The sequence below is a fragment of the Macaca fascicularis genome, chromosome 18, assembly GCF_037993035.2.
Source record: "Macaca fascicularis isolate 582-1 chromosome 18, T2T-MFA8v1.1".
NCBI lineage: Eukaryota > Metazoa > Chordata > Mammalia > Primates > Cercopithecidae > Macaca > Macaca fascicularis.
Window position 1 is genome coordinate 1,224,074 of NC_088392.1, and position 21,274 is coordinate 1,245,347.

General features: G+C 54.1%; 1 protein-coding gene across 12 annotated transcripts in view; it reads right to left on the bottom strand.

Moving 5' to 3' along the window:
• Positions 1-1,752: 1,752 nt before the first annotated feature.
• Positions 1,753-21,274, bottom strand: part of CTDP1 (CTD phosphatase subunit 1) — a 73,472-nt gene continuing 53,950 nt past the window's right edge. For all 12 annotated transcript variants that reach the window (XM_074022334.1, XM_074022331.1, XM_074022328.1 and 9 more), the window contains 2 exons: positions 15,563-15,729; positions 1,753-2,562 (listed from right to left, as the gene is read on the bottom strand). In XM_074022334.1, coding sequence (XP_073878435.1) covers positions 2,543-2,562; positions 15,563-15,729 — 187 coding nt within the window. In that variant the 3' untranslated portion in view covers positions 1,753-2,542. The remainder of the gene's footprint in view (positions 2,563-15,562; positions 15,730-21,274) is intronic.

The following is a 21,274-nucleotide window of genomic DNA, read 5'->3' on the forward strand; positions in this document are numbered from 1 at the left end:
TTCCCTACCTGAGCAAGGAGATGAGGCAGGGCCTGCGCCTTGGCCCTTGGAGGCCCTGGAGGCCCGGCAGGCCCTTCACCTGCTCAGTGCCAGTCCCCCAGGTCCACGGAGACACGCCATCCCCTCCTCTGTCTACGTCATTCCTGAGTGTGGGTGGAGTTGGACCATCTCAGCTGGGACGTGGAGAAGGCCTGGCCGAGGAGGAAGCCAACCGAGAGAAAGGCCAAACCACAGGAAGAGAAAGGCCCGAGGCTCCTGGTGACGTCTGGCCAACTGGCGAGCACTTGGATTCAGCCGCACCTGCAGCTACCCGCAGGACTCAGAAGAGAGTCAATACGTGAAGAAACACCTACTCTACTTGTGATTTTGTTACTCACAAATGAAAAGAGTATGATGAATACACAGCCTCGGCCTAATGCCTCACTTTTATTAAAAATTAGAGACAGGGTCTCGCTGTGTCACCCAGGCTGGAGTGCAGTAGCTCACAGCTCACTGGGGCCTCAAACTCCTGGGCTCAATCCTCCCACCCCAGCACCCGAGTATCTGGGACTATAGGAACACATCACCACGGCTGGCTACACTTCACTTTCAATTTGGTAATAAATCCAGAAAATGGAAGGGTTGGCTACGCCGCTGATCCATGGCTGGCCACACTTAGCTTTCTATTTGGTCATTAATCCAGAAAATGGAAGGGTTGGCTACGCTGCTGATCCACGGCTGGCTGAAGCAGCAATTCAATAGCCAAGTCTCAGAGAAAAGCTCGCCCCTGGCTGGAGTCCCCGACCTGCTGTCCGACAGAGCTGGGGCCTTGGCCGTGGTGTTACGAACACGGCACAGATGCTGGGTTTCCTCCCGCACGGCACAGCTCAGCAGGAACCGCGCCCAGAGCGGTGGGGCCGCCGACGAGGCTGCTTGGTCTAGAGACCTCAGAGCAGCGTGACCTGAAGACAGAGGCTGCCGTATGCCTGCCGTTCTCGTGGGGGGCTGCAGGGGACTGCGCGGGGCTGCGAGCCAGACCCTGACCAACCCCAGGGAACAGCCCAGGGTCGAGCTGTGTGGCAGACGCCCCAGGGAAGGACCCCACTTTCCACCTGTGAACGCCCTCCCAGGATCAGCGCTTCCTTTGGGCCCCTTGGGCATCTCGGGTTTAAGTTTCGTAAAAATCTAATAATTAGAAAAACAGGCCGGGCGCGATGGCTCATACCTGTAATCCTAGCACTTTGGGAGGCTGAGGTGGGCAGATCATGAGGTCAGGAGTTCGAGACCATCCTGGCCAGCATGGTGAAACTCTGTCTCTACTAAAATACAAAAAATTAGCTGGGCATGGTGGTATGTGCCTGTAATCCCAGCTGAGGGAGGCTGAGGCAGGAGAATCACTTGAACCCGGGAGGCGGAGGTTGCAGTGAACCAAGATCACGCCACTACAATCCAGCCTGGGTGACAAAGCCTGACTCCATGTCAAAAAAAAAAAAAAGAAAAAGAAAAAAAAAAGAAAAAGAAAAAGAAAAAACAACGGTCTCTCGCATTCTTAACGTTTCAGTGCCATCTTTTGAAAAATCCCTCCTAGATAACGGTGAGTAAGCCACAGCAAGACGCTCTCCTGCTTACACTTCCGCGCCCTGGTCACGCTCAGACGAACCACAGCGAGCTCGGAGCCCGCCCAGCCCACGTCCCACGAGCGTCTGGCTAAGGAGCTGGATCCCAGCGAGGGAGGAGCCGGGTGCTCACCACTGCCACACACCCACGAGAAGAGAACTTACAAAAAGGATTTTTATTAAATGAAAGAAAATTCTGCTTGGTGGGTCAGATATGAAATAGATTTACAGAAACTTTACATCAGGTCTCTCCAAGACATAAAAGGTCGCCCAGGAAAAGCAACGCCGCCTGCCAGGATGCCAGTGGGAGGAGGGCAGGTGGCAGCCCAGGTCACGTGGCGTGGACCCTGCGGAGGAAGCTGCAGGAAACTCCAGGCCACCCGAGACTCACGGCGTTCCCCAGAAACGGGTCCCCTAGGAGGGAGCGACGGGGATGTCTGTGGGGGGCTCAGCGCCGGGTGCACACACGCTGTCCCGTTTAAACTCCTAGTCCAATGCTGTCCCAAGGAATGTGCTCTGGTACCCAGAGGAACACACACCAACCCTCCCCTTACCAGGACAGCAGCCGGCGCCAGCCTGGGCCACGCGAGCCTCTGCTGAGCTCTTTGGCACGGCACACCGGGGCCTTTAACACCTGTCACTATCCTGTAGTAAAACTTCTTAAAAACACCTATTTCTGCAAAATAATGTGTTTCTGTATGTGGAGCTCTGCAAATATACATTTCCTTTGGGAAGAAAGCAGCGTGGACCGAGACTGAGGGCTGGTCCGGGGACGTCCGAATTCTGCTGGAGGCCAGCCAGGCTTCAGTCCCTGCCCGCCGCCCGCGCTCACATGAGGTCGTTGAGCTCCGCCTCCAGTGCCTTGGCCATCTCGTCGGCCTCGGAGCTGCTGCCCTCGTCCTCGTTGCTGGACTCCCTGCTGGACTCGCTGGCGGCGTCCTCTTCATTCAGCTTCCTCTTGTGGCCTCTGCAGAGAAGCAAACACGATGTGAGACGCTCATGGCAAACACAACGCCGGGGCATCGCCTGGTCTGCATGTGGAAAGGGGCTTCCGTGGTTTTAACACAAGACACAGCACAATTCTCTGGTCAACGACGTACACAGGCCACCGACCCAGGGCCACGTCACCCGCGTGTGGACAGCAGGGGCCCAGCACAGGAGAAGAGGCCCCTGGCCCTGTTACACACGCGGACACCACCGACAAAGCGGTTCTTCACCTGCTGCAAACGCACATTCCGGTCGCTCATGAACACCTGTGATGCCAGAGGATATCAGAACAGGAAAACCAGGACAGGAGGCCGGGCCGGCGGCTCACCCTGTAATCCCAACACTTTGGGAGGCTGAGGCGGGCGGATCACGAGGTCAGGAGATTGAGACCATCCTCCTGGCTAACACGGTGAAACCCCGTCTCTACTAAAAATACAAAAAACTAGCTGGGCGTGGTGGTGCACGCCTGTAGTCCCAGCTACTCGGAGGCTGAGGCAGGAGAATGGCGGGAACCCGGGAGGCGGAACTTGCAGTGAGCTGAGACTGCGCCACTGCACTCCAGCCTGGGCGACAGAGCGAGACTCCGTCTCAAAAAAAAAAAAAAAAGAAACCCAGGACAGGAAAGTAAGATTGTCTGTCAGAGTAACTGTTAGTGTTACGTTAACAAGCACCTCCCAGGTCATCGAGTGGGCCGCGGTCTGGAAATTCTCATTTCCTCAGGCTGCTGCTAAAATGACTCTAATAAAAGAGAACACCAGCCCTTTGCATAACCAGCAAATGCCACTAGGCTTTTCTTCTGAGCCACTGCAGACGCACCTGGTTCCTGTGATGTCAGCCGGCTTGAATGGAGCACACCCACGAGATCCCCAGAGCCCTGAAATTCCGACCGGCTGACGTCCTGCCAGACACCCTCCCTTCCGGTGCCATGCTGGGACGTCCCACTGTGCCAAGGAACCTCAGCTACAACCTTAGAGATGGAAGCCTGGTTAAATGCGCACAAGCTGTTTTGATTTTAAACAGATTAGGGGCAACTGGGCCATACCAGCCTTCAGTTACAATCCTGAAAAGTCACTGAGAGAAGTTAGTAACAGTCACCATACGTGAATACCCTAAAAATATTTTCTTGGCTAATGCAGACACAATATAGCTAACACACATGCCTATGTGGCACATTATGTGTGATATAGCTACACACACAAGCACACATGTAACATACATGTATTCGAAGCTAACACACACAAACTATAGTACGGTAGTGAGTGTGATACAGCTGCACGCACACACAGCAGGCATGTAACACGCATGCACTCGAGGCTAACACACAAACTATAGCACAGAAATAACTTGAAGCCACTCAAGCTGGTACTAGAAGAATCACAGTTCATTTATAAGAGACAAAAGACATAGAATCAGCTGATCAGATGGAACCAACAGAAGACAAGAGAACCCCGTGGGCTGGGCTGACACCCACAGCTGATCAGTCACGACAAACTCGTTCAGAGAACCCAACTGTGCTTGGTCCAGGGAATACGGCACGAGAGAAACACAAGGGCCCCAGAACTCCAAATCCTGTCCAGGTGGCAGGCACTGGGCCGCAGGATGACAGCTCCTCCCTCCCTCCCTCCTTCCCTCCTGGACCTGCCTCTGTGCCCAGCCTCTCCCTCCCCGGCTGCCCTCTGTGTGCCCAGCTTCCCTCCCTCCCCGATCTGCCCTCTGTGCCCAGCCCCTCCCTCCCCGGCTGCCCTCTGTGTGCCCAGCCCTTCCCACCCCAGCCTGCCCTCTGTGTGCCCAGCTTCCCTCCCTCCCCATCTGCCCTCTGCGCCCAGCTTCCCTCCCTCCCCATCTGCCCTCTGCGCCCAGCCCCTCCCTCCCCAGCCTGTCCTCTGTACCCAGCCCCTCCCTCCCTGGCCTGTCTCTGACTCCAACCCGCCGTGTAAGATGGGAACTGCCATGTTTCATCACACACTGGGACCCCTGGATCCATGAGATCCTTTCCTGAAAAGCAATGCATGCCATCATTTAAAAGCAGAGTAGGTGGGGCGCGGCGGCTCACGCCTGTAATACCAGCACTTTGGGAGGCCGAGGCGGGTAGATCACCTGAGGTCAGGAGTTCGAGACCAGCCTGACCAACATGGTGAAACCCCATCTCTACAGAAACAAAACAAAACAAAAGCAGGGGTGGTGGGCCCCTGTAGTCCCAGCTACTCCAGAGGCCAGGGCACGAGAATTGTTTGAACCTGGGAGGCGGAAGTTGCAGTGAGCTGAGATCACACCACTGCACTCCAGCCTGGGTGACAGAGTGAGATTCTGTCTCAAAAAGAAAAAAAAAAAAGCGGAGTAGCAGGAAGAGCACGCCCTAGTATCCACCATCCGAGTTTTAAACGAATTCACTATTTTCATGTCAACTGGAATGGATATTTTCTACTGAGAAATAAAGGCTTACTTTTAATCGCTACATGAGAGTGAGGGGTTGCAAATTAGCTGGGCGTGTCGGAGCATGCCTGAGTCTCCGCTGTTTGGAGGCTGCGGAGAAAGGATCCTCTGAGCCCAGAAACTGGAGGTGGCAGTGAGCCTGGGCCATGACTGCACCACCACACTCCAGCCGAGGCGACACAGCAAGACGCTGACTTAAAAGAAAAAAATCTCCACGCACCTCTTCTGTGTGTCTGCTTCCCCTCCGCGTGCCCCCTCCACATGCCTGGTCTGCAGACCTTATGCCCGAGCCTGTGTTGGGCTGGGCACCTCCCGCTGTTTGCTTTGAGGACGCCAGGCGTATCATGCACGAGTTTCCTTTATTTCCAGTCTCTACTGACACCAACGACGCTGTCAGGGCCACAAGTCTGGCCTCTGGTTGCTACGGCAATAAGCTTTTGGCAATTAACAAAATTCATTAGTGATTTCTCTTCCTCCCTAATACACGCTGGCAGCTGTTCCAGGAAAACCTGGCTCCCGTCCTCCCATTAGGCTTCCTCCACTTCACTCAGTTTCGAGAACTTAAAACAAAACAAGATACAGACAGTTCTTGTGAAGGTTAAGGTGCTGCAGTGAGGGGCGCCCTGAACCCCGGGAAGAACCCGCTGGCGGGTGGGCTGGACAGAGGACCCTTGCCCACAGAGGCGGCGTTTCAGGCCCTCAGAGCAGTGCACGGCGCTGACCTTGGGGAGCGAGTAGTCATGACTGTGAACAGGAAAGCCGAAGTGGCATCTCAGGTCGAGCTTGGGACGGTCACCGAGTCCAAAGAGGGCAGGCCTGGATCTCGTGTGCACGGGGCCTGGGGAGTGCGTGGCGCGACCCCAACAGTCTGGTGACCCAGCTCCCTGCCCGTGCTGACGCCTTGTTCAAGGGAGCCCTGGTCCCTCCTAGTGGGGCCAGACTCGGGGGGGGGGGTGGCAGGTGTGGTCGGCTCCCTCACAGCGATGCTGGGCTGGACACACCAGGGGCACCGAGCAGAGCAGGGGAAGGGTCCCCAACAAAAAGTGAAGACGGGGCAGACACCAGCCAGGCGGGACCCTGGGGGCAAGTAGGGGGAGAAGGAGGAGGGCGAGAGGTACAAGAACGAGTTCCAACAATTTCTTTCTAAAATCAAGTGAGGAAGCCATCCATGGCAGACAAGAGTTCTAACGGCAGCAAGAGGATGACAAAGAATGGGAAACGCCAGCTGTGACTCTTTCTGTTTGAGGTTTAGAAATATGCCACAATGTTCCCCTCACAAGGCCGACAAAAACACCCAGTGTGCTGTTTACAGCAGGACACCTTCAGAAACGCCAGCGAGCCTTGGCAGGGTGCCACGGGACCTGAACCGAGCCCATGGAAGGGGCCGCCTCAGCTCCTGCTGGAGAGCCCTGTGCACACGCACCAACACGGCTCACACACACAGACACAGCTCACACAGACACAGCACACACACAGACGGCTCATGCACCAACACGGCTCACACACACATACACAGCTCACGCACCAACACAGCTCACACAGACACAGCTCACGCACAGACACGGCACACACACAGACACGGCACACACACAGCTCACGCACAGACACGGCACACACACACAGACACAGCTCACACACCAACACGGCTCACACACACAGACACAGCTCACACAGACACGGCAGGCACATAGACATGGCACACACAGAGACATGGCACACGCACAGACACGGCTCACGCAGAGTCATGGCTCACAGACACAGCTCACGCACAGACACGGCACACACACAGACGGCTCATGCACAGACACAGTTCACGCACAGACACGGCTTACAGACTCACGGCTCACGCACAGACATGATAATGATGACTCTAAAAGCCTCTGATCATGATTCTGTTGCTGTTGTGTGAGACGAGGCGGCGGCAGGCGCTCACAGCACTCGCTGGGAACCCTTTACGGATTCACAGCTGGAGACGCTGTGGTTTGAGGCCAGCTGCACCAACTGTTTCTTCCTTTGATTTTTCCAAGAAACCCCACGGGCAGGCGCCACCATTCCTGTCTCAAAACGGGGGCCTGGACCCCACGATGCTGGTGAGAATGCTGAGAAATGTTTTCCACGCACTTTGGAAAAATGCGGCTGACTGGGAGACAGGGCAGGGCTTACATGAGGCTGCGTGTCTGGGACCAGGTCGACGGCTTCCACCCCGAGGGGTCACAGAGCCCGGGCTGGAGCGCACCTCCCTCCATGGGTCCCCCAGGCCGGCCCCGCGCGGTCCCTCCTGGTGCCGAGAATGCCGCAGCCTCGGCCTCCCGTGGGCTCCCAGCTCCGTAATGAAGAACAGGGAGCACTTCACGACGGTGGCACAAACCCTCGCTCTTGGTTAAACGATGTTCGGAGTATGGCATTTAAAAGTACAAGACGAATGGATTTTAGTCATTAAAAATTACCTCAAACAGGCCGGGCGCGGTGGCTCAAGCCTGTAATCCCAGCACTTTGGGAGGCCGAGACGGGCGGATCACAAGGTCAGGAGATCGAGACCATCCTGGCTAACATGGTGAAACCCCGTCTCTACTAAAAACACAAAAAACTAGCCGGGCGAGGTGGCGGGCGCCTGTAGTCCCAGCTACTCGGGAGGCTGAGGCAGGAGAATGGCGTAAAAACCCGGGAGGCGGAGCTTGCAGTGAGCTGAGATCCGGCCACTGCACTCCAGCCTGGGCAACAGAGCGAGACTCCGTCTCAAAAAAAAAAAAAAAAAAAAAAAAAATTACCTCAAACATTAGACACGCTGCAAACCATGGTTAGTAAATGTCTGTAACTGATACCAGCTTCGCTTCCTCAGCATAACATGCAATATTTCTATTTTGTTTCTACGACTGGTTGCACAGCTCCATAGACCAATATTAACAGATTTAATCTCAGGAAAATTTAAAGCTTGAACATTTATCTCAAATTCAATGTGGAATAATAAGGCAAGAATACAAACAATAATAGGTATGTACATCCTCCCCCCATATTTCAGTTTTCCAAACACACTGGGCCGGCACAGTGCACACGACTTGGCACCAGAAAGACACCCGTCAGCACAGCAAACACACGCACAACCGGGTCACACCAGCATCTTATCCAACGGGGACGGAGCAATCGAGGCACAGGGTTCCCGTGGCCGCCACCAGCACGGCTGCCGGAAGAAGAGGGAAGGTCAGTGCTGCTCACAGCGAGGCCGCCACGGCCCTGAAAACCCACACTGGCATGGCCAGGTCTGCACGCGCTGGGACGCCTGCGGGAGGCGCTGCGCATGGCGGATTATTTCCCCAACGCACCCTAGAGTGGAACATGGCGTGAGGGCGGCGTGGGGCTGCCCAAAGCAGGCAAAGCTGCACACAAGCCTGGGGGGCTCTGCGCTCTGCGGGGACCTGCAGGGAACCTGCCAGATGACGTGAGCGGAGACCCAACAGTCCAACCCCCTACAGCACGGGGCCGGGCTCTGCCAAGGAGAGCAGGCGGCAGGCGTCGGTCTGCTGCTGAGAGCAGGCCCAGGTCCAGGCCCAGGTCCAGTGAGAGACAGCGGTGCCCTCCCTCTGCGGCGTCCGCACCTGAGCCCCAGTCCCCGCAGGGCCCCGGCGGGGACGCCACAGCTCTGGGCGTGGACATCGTCACGCTCTCCTCAGTAATCTCACAGCATGAGAATTAACCTGTGTGTGTTACAGGAAGAGGAGCAGGGACCCGGCGGGTGCTCACCGCACTCAACCCCCCTCCGAGCGCTGCTCCCAGGCGGGGCTCTTGAAAGTGGGAAGTTCAGTGAGGTTTCTCAGGGTGAGAATTGTTGCTTCATGTATCGGTGTGAAAGGACTGGGAAAAAATGAATGTGTCTCACTTACTGGGCAATCATTAAAAAAACCATTCGATGCAGCAGCTCTGTACCCAAATTCTAAACTGCAGGCACTGGAGTGGCCGGCAGCACACAGTCGAGGCACGCAACTAGGAGCCTTCAGCCTGGTGCGCCAAAGAGCACCTTAGCACCCGTAGGCACGGCGGGCACGGTGTTCACGCCTGTAGGCCCAGCACTTTGGGAGGCGGAGGTGGGAGGATCGCTGGAGGCCAGGAGTTTGAGGCCCAGGCTGGTCTCAATAGGCAACACAGGAATTCCCCATCTCTACAAAAAAATTTTTAAAACATTAGCCAGGCATGGTGGTCCACACCTGCGGTCCTAACTACTTGGGAGGCTGAGGAGGGAGGATCCCTTGAGCCCAGGAATTAGTGAACCACGATTGTGCCACTGCACTCCAGCCCGGGCAACAGGCAGGCCTTGTTTCTTAAGCCCCTAAGTATGGGGTGGGCAAGGCAGGGCCTCCCAACCTGTTCACAGCGACAGCGGTTGTCAAAAGGCTCTCACTTCTCCAAGAGATGCATGTTTGTGTAACTATGAAAATACAGAAAAGCAAATCTTCACAAACCAAAACTCCGCATACTGTGTGCAGGGAGAACGAACACAGCCTACACCTCCAACACCCTCGAGGGGCAAACCCTGGAGAGGCCACAGGGTCAGAACACGCAGGAAGGACGCGCGATCTTGCTCTGTCGCCCAGGGTGAAGTGCAGTGACACGATCTCGGCTCATTGCAATCTCTGCTTCCCAGGTTCCAGCCACTCTCCTGCCTCAGCCTCCTGCATAGCTGGGACTACAGGCACATGCGGCCACGTCCAGCTAATTTTTTGTATGTTAGTAGAGACAGGGTTTCACGGTGTTGTCCAGGCTGTTCTCGATCTCCTGAACTCAGGCAATCCGCCCACCTCAGCCTCCCAAAGTGCTAAGATTACAGGCGTGAGCCACTGCGCCTGGCCGTGCTTCACTGTTACAATACCACACCCACGCACGCCACAAACCCAACAATACGTCGTCAAATTATTTACAGCAGGAGGGGGAGCAGGTGCACACTCGGAGCACGTGAGACCGACCTTCTTGTTCAGCACTCCTGGGTCTCTTCAGCTCTTGCTGTAAATTCTGGTCACCATGGGCCGTCATTTCATCCCAGGCCCCTCCTCGGCATGGCTACTGGCTGACGTTACATCCCCACATGGTATGGGCCCAACAACAGAATTAGGTACAAAGAGTTGTTCGGTTTTTTTTTGTTTTTGAGACAGGGTCTCGCTCTGTGGCCCAGGCAGGAGTGCAGTGGCGTGATCTTGGCTCATCGCAACCTCCGCTCTCTGGGTTCCAGTGATTCTCCTGCCTCAGCCTCCTGAGTAGCTGAAATTACAGGCGTCTGCCACCACACCCGGCTAATTTTTGTATTTTTAGTAGAGACAGGGTTTCACCATGTTGGCCAGGTTGGTCTTGAACTCCTGACCTCAAGTGATCTGCCCGCCTCAGCCTCCCAAAGTGCTGAGATTACAGGCGTGAGTCATAGCCACCGCACGCCCGGGCACAGAGTCTTATACTATAAAACCATACTGCTTTTTAAACCAAGAGAAAAAAGGAGAAGCAACACACGACCTTACAGAGTTACAAAATCTCCATTCCTGGCGCTCTGCTTGTTTGTGTGGATTCAGAGTTTCATCCAGGTCACCTGCTTTCAGCCTGAAGCGCTTCCTTTAGAACCTCTTGTGAGGTGTGTCTGCTACTGAATTCCCACTTTGGGAAAACCCTGCCTTTGTTTTGGAAAAGGTTGTTTTGCTGCTTACAGGGGCCTGGGGGTGGTGGTACCATCTCTGAGGAGAAGCGGCCTGGTGTGATGGGCTCTCCCACCCTCAGGCCTCTCCCATAACATCTCACGCCTCCTCTGCTGCCCTCAGGCCTCCGCCTCGCTTCCTCTGTTGCCCTCAGGCCTCTCTTCTGCGGACGCCTCAGGCTTCCTCTGCTGTCCTCAGGCCTCTCTCCTGCTTCCTCTGGTGCTCCCAGGCCTCTCTCCCGGATGCCTCACGCCTCCACCTCAGGCTTCCTCTGCTGCCCTCAGGCCTCTCCCCTGTGATGCCTCATGCTTCCTCTGGGCCCCCAGCCCTGCTCCTGGCATTTCCACTTCCAATGGGATGTGCCCAGGTGAGGATCTCTGTGTTCATCCTACTTGGAGTTTGTTGAGCTTCTGGGACATACAAATTAATGTTTTCCATTAAATTTGGGGAGTTTTCAGTCATTATGTCTTTGAATAGTTTTTCTGCTCCTCTCTCTTCTACAGATTATCTTTCTTAGTTAATTATCCAAGATTAAACCCAACTTTGATGTGTGAGTGTTTCTGGTGGAGCACTACTCCCCGTTGTCTAAGTGGGAGCTCACGCAACCCTCCCAAATGGACAAGAGGAGGTCAACCTCAGAAGGGCCCTGCCTGCTGCCCCGCGTCTCCCATGCAGGCTGATCACACGCCCCCGTGGAGAAGAGCTGAGTGTTGGGATCTGGGTAGTCGTGTCAGGAAACTAAGCCTTTAAAATGTGGTGCTGTTTTCCTTTCCTGTTTATCACTGCACCAGATGGGACAGGAAACGGCGCCAGGACTAAAATCTCCAAGTACTTAGGGAGCCGTCGTCAGCTGTTGTCTCTGTCAACAGATCATGGGAACGACCAGCTCATCTTGCTGCTAACAGCTCCCACCAATGCTATGCTATGTTTCTTGGCAGTTAACTCAATGTCGTTTTCACTTCTCCACGAACTCTAGGAATGATCTGAAAAAGGGTATGGTATATTTTAAAGTTGCCTCTGTGAGCGATGATTCACCTCCGGCAACCAAAAGCATAAAAGGACAGGCTCAGGGATAGTTCACCTCACACGGGGGCCTCAGCCAACCGGGGCACAGGGACAGATCACCTGAGCAGGAGACCTCGCCTCACCTGGGTGCCGGTTTTTTTCAGTACCTGGAGCTGGTGGTGGGACCATGTGTCTGTGAGATCCTTAAACATTCTGAAGATGCCTTGTTTGGTTTTTTATTTTGAGGATTTACTTTAAGGAGCGAAAGTGCCTGGCAGGCGGCTGCATATAGAGCAGGCATCTGATGTTTGTTGACTTGAGGGAAGAATGAATCACTTCTTGGTAGACAAGTAAAAAACACAACCTTCCCCCTTCTGTTAAAACTCATTTTCAAGTTCAACTGACATTAAGATTCTTGGCCATGAGAAATCAGCAAGACGTCCCGCCAGCCAGGGCCCTGCCGGGAAAAGCGGAGCTGCCTCCAGCTTCCGTACAGAATGTGTCGCCACATGGGAAAGAATCACGATGAAACCGACACGTTCGACATGCAAAAATAAAAAAACTAAAAACACATTTACTTCATCACAAGCACAAATTTCATGAGAAAAATTTCACACCATTCATGTCTCACTGAATACCCCATAAACAGGAATGAAATAAAACCAGAAGGCCCCAAGTCCCCTGGTCTTTAAGGAAGAAGTGAGGTCCCCAAAGCCCAAAAGTCACAAAAACCGAGCTGACAGGAAGCTGAACAGACCCCACTGCCCCACCCTTTCGAGGGGCACACATGGCCTCCAGCAGTCAGGCTGCTATCACGGCCACACGCCCACAGCGATCCGCAAACGGCAGGCGTGGCGCGGGCAGGGGGCAAGCGCCGACTCCCACCGTCCCGGCGGCAGATATGAAGGCTGTGAGCAAGTGCAGAGTCCCGAGTCCCACTGTCCCGGCGGCAGAGGTGAGAGTCCCACCCGTCCCGGTGGCAGAGATGAAGGCTGTGAGCAAGCACCGAGTCCAGAGTCCCGAGTCCCACCGTCCCGGCGGCAGGGATGAGAGTCCCACCGTCCCGGCGGCGGGGATGAAGGCTGCGCAGCAGAATCTGAATAGACACCCAGGACGCTTTATTCTCCTGATCTCAAATTCTTTTTTTTTTTTTTTGAGACGGAGTCTCGCTCTGTCGCCCAGGCTGGAGTGCAGTGGCCGGATCTCAGCTCACTGCAAGCTCCGCCTCCCGGGTTCACGTCATTCTCCTGCCTCAGCCTCCCAAGTAGCTGGGACTACAGGCGCCCGCCACTTCGCCCGGCTAGGTTTTTTTTTGTATTTTTTAGTAGAGACGGGGTTTCACCGTGTTAGCCAGGATGGTCTCGATCTCCTGACGTCGTGATCCGCCCGTCTCGGCCTCCCAAAGTGCTGGGATTACAGGCGTGAGCCACCGCGCCCGGCCTCCCTGATCTCAAATTCTAAAATCACCCAAGCCCACCCATTCCCTAAGACATGGAGTGAAACGGCGATTACATAACGATCCGGTCCTTGACTGAGAAGCCAGAATGGAGAGGCACAGCCCCAACTGCCTCCTGCAGCTGGGAGAGCAGCATGGAAGACACCCCAAAGTAGAGGGGCTAATCTCGTCTGCATGGTTTCACCAGTGAGGTTCACTTCCGCCATGGGCAGGTCATTTAGCAAAAAAAAAAGAAAAACCCAGGGGTGCTAACTCCAGTCCTGGCCCCCAAGTCCTCTGTAGCTCTGGGTCCCGACCCGCTGAGCGCCACGTCCAGGTGCCCACAGGGGGAGGCACGGACATGGCATGTGTCATGGATGACGTGGATGGATATCAGCAACACCGTCACCAGTCTTAGTGGAAAAGCACTTTGGGTTTCTTCTTTTAATTAGAAAAAAATTATCAGGTTAAAACCACCTATGTTCATACCCAGAGCACGCTGCAAATCCAGATACGAACATGACCGCAGCAGGCGGACTCCTTGGAGCTGGCTCAGCTTAGCCCTGGCCTAGAGGGTCTTCGGGGGAGAGCAGTGGAACCCTCCCAGAGGCCCCCAGTGCGCCACCTTCCCCAGGCCTGACCCCAGAGCTTCACAACAGACCCAATGGTCTACACCGAAAAGTGAAGGAAGGTAGGCCAGGCAAAACCACCCCGTAATTCATGTGCGAAAAAACAAGGCATGTTATCACCCAATACAGAATTTCAAAATCTCTCCTAAAACAATTTCACATCATTTCAGCACAGCTGGAAAATACTGCTTCCTAGATGGTAAACACAGGGTGGGCTGCCCGGAGAGAAGCTGCACTCATTTCCCTGCTAAACCACAGAGCAGAAAATCAAGTGATTTTCTGTAATTCTCGCACATGGAACAATGACTATCTTGTCTGCATTTGTGGTTGGAATTTCTGGCCCAATTTTGTAACTGGATTGCCTGAATGAGTTACACTCTTTTCTTGAAATGTTTATTCACCTACAGGAGAGCCTAAGAGTAAGACCAGACGTGGGGAGAACCGCTTCAGTGGAGAAAGCAAGCAGTCTGCACTGTCGTCTTCACCACAGACGCCAGACGTGCACCTGGAGCGCCCCCTGCTCGCCTGCTGAAGCTGGGAGTAGCCCCTCTGAGGCTGGCGCTGCTCCTACCTCATTTCACAGGTGAGGAAACCAGGATGCAGAGGTTTACTGGCCCCAAAGCCCCGCAGCAGCCGCAAGAAGGCTCTGGAGGCCAAGTTCTCAGGGCAAATCCTCGGGACACGCATCTGTACTGAGGATGTCGGCAGGACCTGGGGGGCCACATCCTGTCTAACGGGCAAGCAAGACAAAGCCTCCGAGGTTACCTCGGACGGGCTTGGAGCAGCCCCGGAGCTAAAGGCGGGAGCTGTGCTTCCAAATCCTCAAGGAGATGGTGCCACCTGGGGATCACGCATCCCCCCGACTGCGGATCACGCGTCCCGCCGACTGCGGATCACGCGTCCCCCCGACTGCGGATTACGCGTCCCCCCGACTGCGGACGTGTGGACAGGACAAAGACACTTTCTCGGGAAGCTTCTGGGAGGTGTATATTCCACCAAAATGCAGAGACAGAGAACACCCCAGAGAGTGAGGAAGGCAACTCCTGGGGGCAGTGAGCAGGGTGGGTCGGGGGAGGCCAGGGGAGTGGAGCGGAGAGGCAGCCAGGGATTCAGAAACAGGCAAAAAGGAAGAAAGCTAACAAAAGTGAGGTAATTATCAAATCCAGGTAAAACAGATGTTTAAGAAAGGGAACAGCATCACCGTGTCCTATTCTATTTGGTAAGAGCAATTTACGGTCACAGGAAACACCGAGTCATTCCACACCCGCAAATCCTGGCATGTTGATATTGGCAGGGTGGAGGGAACAACCGACGCAGTCTTCATGTTGAACACTAAGAATCAACAGACGGCACGTGTGCAGACACCGCACACACGCCTGCGCACATGTGCAGACCCCACACGCCTGCGCAAATGTGCAGATACCGCACACATGCCTGCGCACACGTGCAGACCCCACATGCCTGCGCAAATGTGCAGACACCACACACACGCCTGCGCACATGTGCAGACCCCACATGCCTGCGCACATGTGCAGACACCGCACACACACTTGCGCACACATGCAGAACTGCATACACTCCTTGCACACGTGCAGACACCGCACACGCCTGCGCACATGTATGACATGGAGTCAGCATGGAGACAGCCAAGCGGCCACCACCAGGGCCTGCTGAGTTTGGAAGCTGCTGGTTTCACACACAGAAGGGGGGACGGGCATGAAGAACGAGATGCAGCCGGCGGTCCATCAACAGCAGAGTCACCTCTGGGAGCCTGCGTAAGGCCCCTCCCACTTCAGACCCCACACTCACCTGGGCCCCCGGCCGCCTGCCACGCTCCTCTCGCTGGACGCCGCTGCCCCGAGTGTCCGCTCCCTGCGAGCCCCTGGCGTCCGGGGCTGGGGCTCCTCCTCCTGCTCCTCAGGCCGCCTCTTCTCGCTGTCGCTGTCGTCGCTGCCTTCTCCGAGGATGTCGTCCACCTGACAAATGGCCAAGAGTCAGCGACAGACCTCCTTCCCGGGCCCCGTCCCCCCGCAACAGGCCTTCTCCCGGCAGAGTCCAGGGCTCTGAGTGCAGCAGGGTGGGGGCTGGACATGGGACTCTGCTTTCTACCTGAGCCCTGGGGTTTGAAACTCAACCAATCCTTAACAAAGCCCCGGGTGAAAGAGCAAACCCAGACAGGCAGTTCGCAGGCAAAGATTGGGTTTAAATTCCTTCTGTCCCTTATGTGAACACGGATTTTATTCCTAGTGCACTGTTGGATTTTATGGCGAATAACCAGCATATTTGCTTGAAATTCTCAAGATCAGTGAGATTCACAGCACGACTCCTGAGGGACAGGGCTTTCCGGGAGGCACCCGAGTCCTTCCCATCCTGGAACCTGGGAGGAGAGCAGCCACCTGGGAGTGGAGACGTGGCGGCACCACGGGACGCTCGCTAAGATGCCCGCCTGCTCGCTCTGGGCACGCCTCCAATTTGGGACACATGCAGAGAGGGCGACTCCTGAACACCTGGGGTGAGCTCAGCCGGCCCCAGGCCTGACACGTGTGACGCGGATGGGAGCGGAAACAGGCGGCAGGCGAGTGAGCAGGTGATGGGAGCACCGCATCCAAACCTCAGCCTCCCCGAACCTCAGCGGGCAGGTAATGGGTGCCGTCAGTGCCTTGCTGCGGCGGCGGGAGAGGCTGAGCCCAGTGCGGGGAGGTGAACTCAAGTTCTCACCTCCTTTTCCGGAACTGCACGGAGATGGGAGAAGGACGTGCAGAAAGAACCCGCACCCAGCATCGAGGGGCCCGCTCAGCCGGCGGCCAGCGGAGGGAGGAGTGTTTTATGTCCGGCATGGATCACGGTGGGGGGTGCTGCTGGGCAGCTCTCCTGGGGGCTCCCTTTCCAAGAGCACAGCCCTGCTCACAGCTCTCCCACTCTCCCACGTTGAGGGCGTCTGTGTGCGAAGGCACAGCCACGTGGTCCCCAAGACAGGCAGGTGAGGCGGGGCGGCCTGTCCACAGTCCCCCAGCGCGGGCTGCTTCCCAGGAGGGTCTGGGAGTGCACACCTGGCTGGGGCCCCGAGGGGCATTCACTGACACAGACCCAACCCCACCCCCGCAGCAGGTACGAGAAACGGCCACAGAGGACGGAGCACAACTCCCGAGACAGGCGCAGTTCGGAGCAGGGGAGGCCGAGTCCAGAGTGACAAAGGCTCGGTGTGAGGCCGCTTTGATCAGAAATCACGGCTCAGCCCCCCGCCCGCACGGAGGCCGACTCATCCAGCCAGCCCAGTCTGCAATTTCAAACCCATCGCCACTGTCCAGCAGTCACAGCACATGTGCCCTGGCCCGAATCATCAAAAGGCGAAAACATTTTAACCAATAGTTAATTAGCTGAGGCAGCGGCTTTATCATCAGGTCATGATAACGATCCCTGAAAGTAACGCATTACCAGAGACGCTGGCGTGAACTGGTATTTAATCAGAGCATCTAGTTACTTCAAGACGTTACTGCTGTTCACACTTCACCAGAATGCTTACATCACTGTATTTACTGTTTTGATGGCAAATCTCCTAAGGGAATAATTCTATTCAGTTCTATTCTGAAATACTTAGGGCCTTTAACACTGCATCACACCTTGTCAAGAGAGAAAAAAAGGCACTGTTAAAAATCTGTTGATTTACATCTGACAGCCAAGGGCAGGCAGGCTGGCCCGCAGGCAACCCAGGGACCCCGAGGGACCCTCGCTAGTGTGGCGGCCCAGCTGGGAGGCCTCAGACGTCTGTGCCAACGCTGGTGACGCAGGGCGGCCCGGCACGTGTCCCTTCGCTGCCATCTGGAAGATCTGGAGGCACGCTTGGCACAGCCAAACCAGAAACATGGGCACACATTAAAACCTGACCTCACCTACACCGTGCTCCGATCTCCTCTCCCTCTTTCTGCCTGACTCATGTAAACATACCAGTGTGGGAACAACACCTATCTTTCCTGGGCTTGTTGTTACAAAAACGGTGACCGCACTCTTTGAAAAACGTTTTCTGTACCACAGAGGCTCCTGGACTCAGGATGGGGTCACGTCCAGATGAGCCCATCACAGGCCGAAAACGCGTCGGCACACCTGGCCCAGCTGCCTTCCACACGCAGACATTACCCCATCGCTAGCAGAGTCATCCAGCACAAGGCCGACTTGGAACGAGCTGTTCTACAGAATTCTGAGTCAAGACTCCTGATTCAAAGTGTGGTTTCTACCGAACACACATCCCTTGCACATCATTGCAAAGTTAGAAAATTGTTAAGCGAATCATTGTAAGTTGAGGGTCGTTTGTATTTACTTTACTTAGAACATGCTAACATAATTTTTTTTAAATCTTAAGGAAAATTTAGAAGTATGTAAAAAGAAAAAACACAAATGAATTCATACCTAAGTGTCGGAATTTCTACCAAAGGGGAAATACAGATAACACCAGATGCTACTGTATCCTGTCAATGCACGGAAATGAAATGCTTCTACCAACCTCCTTGCATGACCCGGGATCACAGAATAAACCTCTACCCAGCTCTGCCCTGCAGTGAGGTGGGACGGCTTCGAGAGAGGATGGGACATGAGAGGGACACGGAGCAGGGTCGGGAAAGTGCCCTGAGCACGAGAAGCAGAACAGGCAGAAACGAGGTAACACAGCTGGAGAGGCTGCGGGCGCCGGCTCTGGAGCCCAGCAGGCTTTCCCGCAGGGGTGTGCAGGGGACAGGCCCCACCTCAACCCTCTGGTGACCTCGCAGCCCTGGTTCCGGCACCCTCCCTTCCCCGCAGTTCCATGATCACACAAGAACTTGCAGGGGGCCGACACGTGGGGGTGAGTCTCTTTGTGAGCTGGCTGAGACGGAGGCGGGTGTTTGCGTGGAGACACGTAGGCTTCAGCAGATGACAAGACACGGCACCTCCTGTGAAAAGGCCACCATCCAACTGGCCAACTACACGTACTCTAAGCTCGAGTCTCAAGGAACAAACATCTATTAAACATGAAATCGAAATTTGCCTGAAAAACTATAATGTGGAATGAATTTTTAAGTGAAATAATGCCAACTGGAAAGAAGCTTTTATGAACAGAAAACATCAACTAAAGAGGAACTTTAACAAAACGTAAAAAAACCCCAAAACTTGGAAAACAAACTCAAGCATTCAGAAATTGCCAAGCTTGAGTGGTGGGACCCACAGCCCTTCACTCAAGACAAGGCTGCAGGCAGCACGTGTCCCCAGAATGACTCACGCAAATCACACACTCCAAAATCCACCGAGAAAGCTTCTCTACCTAGAGGGGGCTGTGACAAGTCTCTCATCAAACAAAAGATAACGTCTTATCTATTCAATGACACCTGCGGGAAAACTTTAATTCACTATCACTTCAGTAACCAAACCTTTCAAGAAATACTTAGAGCCCAAGGAGAAAAGCATTCTTTCTGGTTATCACCTTCATGAAAGAAAAATCAAAACCAAGTCCAAATACCTAAAGTTCCGACCACGCAAAGAACGATCAGATCTTTAGACATGGTTGTGACTGAGTCTTTTTTTGCATCAACTGTCATCAACAACTTCTACTGACTGGATAACAAAATTTACAAAACTAACTCATTCTTAAAGGATTTTGGTTAATCAAAATATTTTAAAAGATCAAGTCACAACTGTGGTTGAAAACCACAAATCAGACATAAAGGGAAAAATCACTGCTCTTCAGTAACAGCAAAGTTCCCAAACATCACTGATTTCACGAGCACTGTGTGTATTTTAACGAATCTTCAGATGTGTCAGCTGTACACAGCCATGGGTAAGGGTTCTGGCCCTTTGGTTTCCCTGATTCTAATCCACCATTAATTTTGCAGTCTATTGTGAGTCTACTGTCAGTCTGGGAGAAGGCCTTCCACGTTAGCAGGTGCCCAGCACTTCCTGAACAAATGTCGAGTTCAATAAACACAGCTTCACTAACATGTTTAGGCTCCAAGACTCCGCAGATACTAGGAGTGGAGCTGCAGACACGGCCTCGTAAGAAGCACACCAAGAAAAGGAGTGGCACCGTAGGGCCTCTGGACAGGCCCCGATGTTTAATATTTGTGTCACCGATTCCCGAAAGAGAGAAAGACTGGCCTTGAAAAAATACTGGAAGACATCGAGGTTGAAAACTCCCCAAATTTGCGGAAAGACAGGCATGGTTGCGTCCATGTGTAGAGACGAGTGTGGCGGCCGTCCACATTCCTTGTTTGCTGAAAGACACTGATGGCCACGCCCACGTGTAGAGATGAGTGTGGCTGCCGTCTGCAGTCCTTGTTTGTGTCCAACACCTCTTGCTTCCTTTCGCGGTGTGTGTGTGGGGTAGGGGTAGGGTCAGAGCAGATCTGTGGAAAGGGAGCAGGTGAGCGGGGTCTTTACTGATGGGTGGGAGTGGTTTCAGGTGTCAGAAGAGCACAGAGCCCCGGGCTGGGATTGCAGCACCGCTGTGTTCACCGGTGCCAACTGCAGAGAAGCAGCTTGGACACTGCCTAAGAGCACACTCCAGGCCGGACCGTTCTGAGGTTCTACATCCAGGCACATTTCATGAGCAATAAGAATCTGCAAAGTTTTAACTTTTTGTGACAGCTTGCAACTTTTTGCATGTAGCCTTCAACCTGTTTTTGGTAGCCAGACGTGCCGTGTAATTGTTTCACGTGGCCTGGGCAGTCATCCTGATGTTAGTGAATTCTTACATCTCGTGATTTTGGGAGCACTCCCAGTGACAGCAAGTTCTTACATCTCATGTGATTTTGGGAGCACTCCTAGTGACGGCGAGTTCTTACGTCTCACGTGATTTGGGGAGCACTCCTGATGTTAACGAATTCTTACATCTCGTGGTTTGGGGAGCACTCCCGGTGACAGCAAGTTCTTATGTCTCGTGATTTGGGGAGCACTCCTGATGTTAGCGAATCCTTACATCTCATGGTTTTGGGAGCACTCCTGGTGACGGCGAGTTCTTACGTCTCACATGATTTGAGGAGCACCCCGATGTGAGTTCTTACGTCTTGTGATTTTGGAAGTGCTCCTGGTGACAGCGAGTTCTACGTCTTGTGATTTTGGGAGGGCTCCTGATGTTAGTGAGTTCTCACGTCTATGTGATTTTGGGAGCAGTCCTGATGTTAGTGAGTTCTTACATCTCACGTGATTTGGGAGCACTCCTCATGTTAGTGAGTTCTCATGTCTATGTGATTTTGGGAGCAGTCCTGATGTTAGCGAGTTCTTACGCCTCACGTGATTTTGGGAGCACTCCTGGTGATGGTGGCCCCACACCCGGCCTCTGTTCTTGAGGCATCGGGGTCATCACATTTCTTGGCTTCCACGTATATTAAATGCAGGATTTAAAAATGGTTAAGATAAAATTACAATGTTAATTTTCACGGCTTTCAAGTTTCTTCAATGCCGGTTCAGGTGAACGCTTACTGACATCACGCCTGACACTGCTTAGGCACGTTCTGGACGTGGGGATCAGAAGTACGTGCTACGTGGGGGACCGTTTTT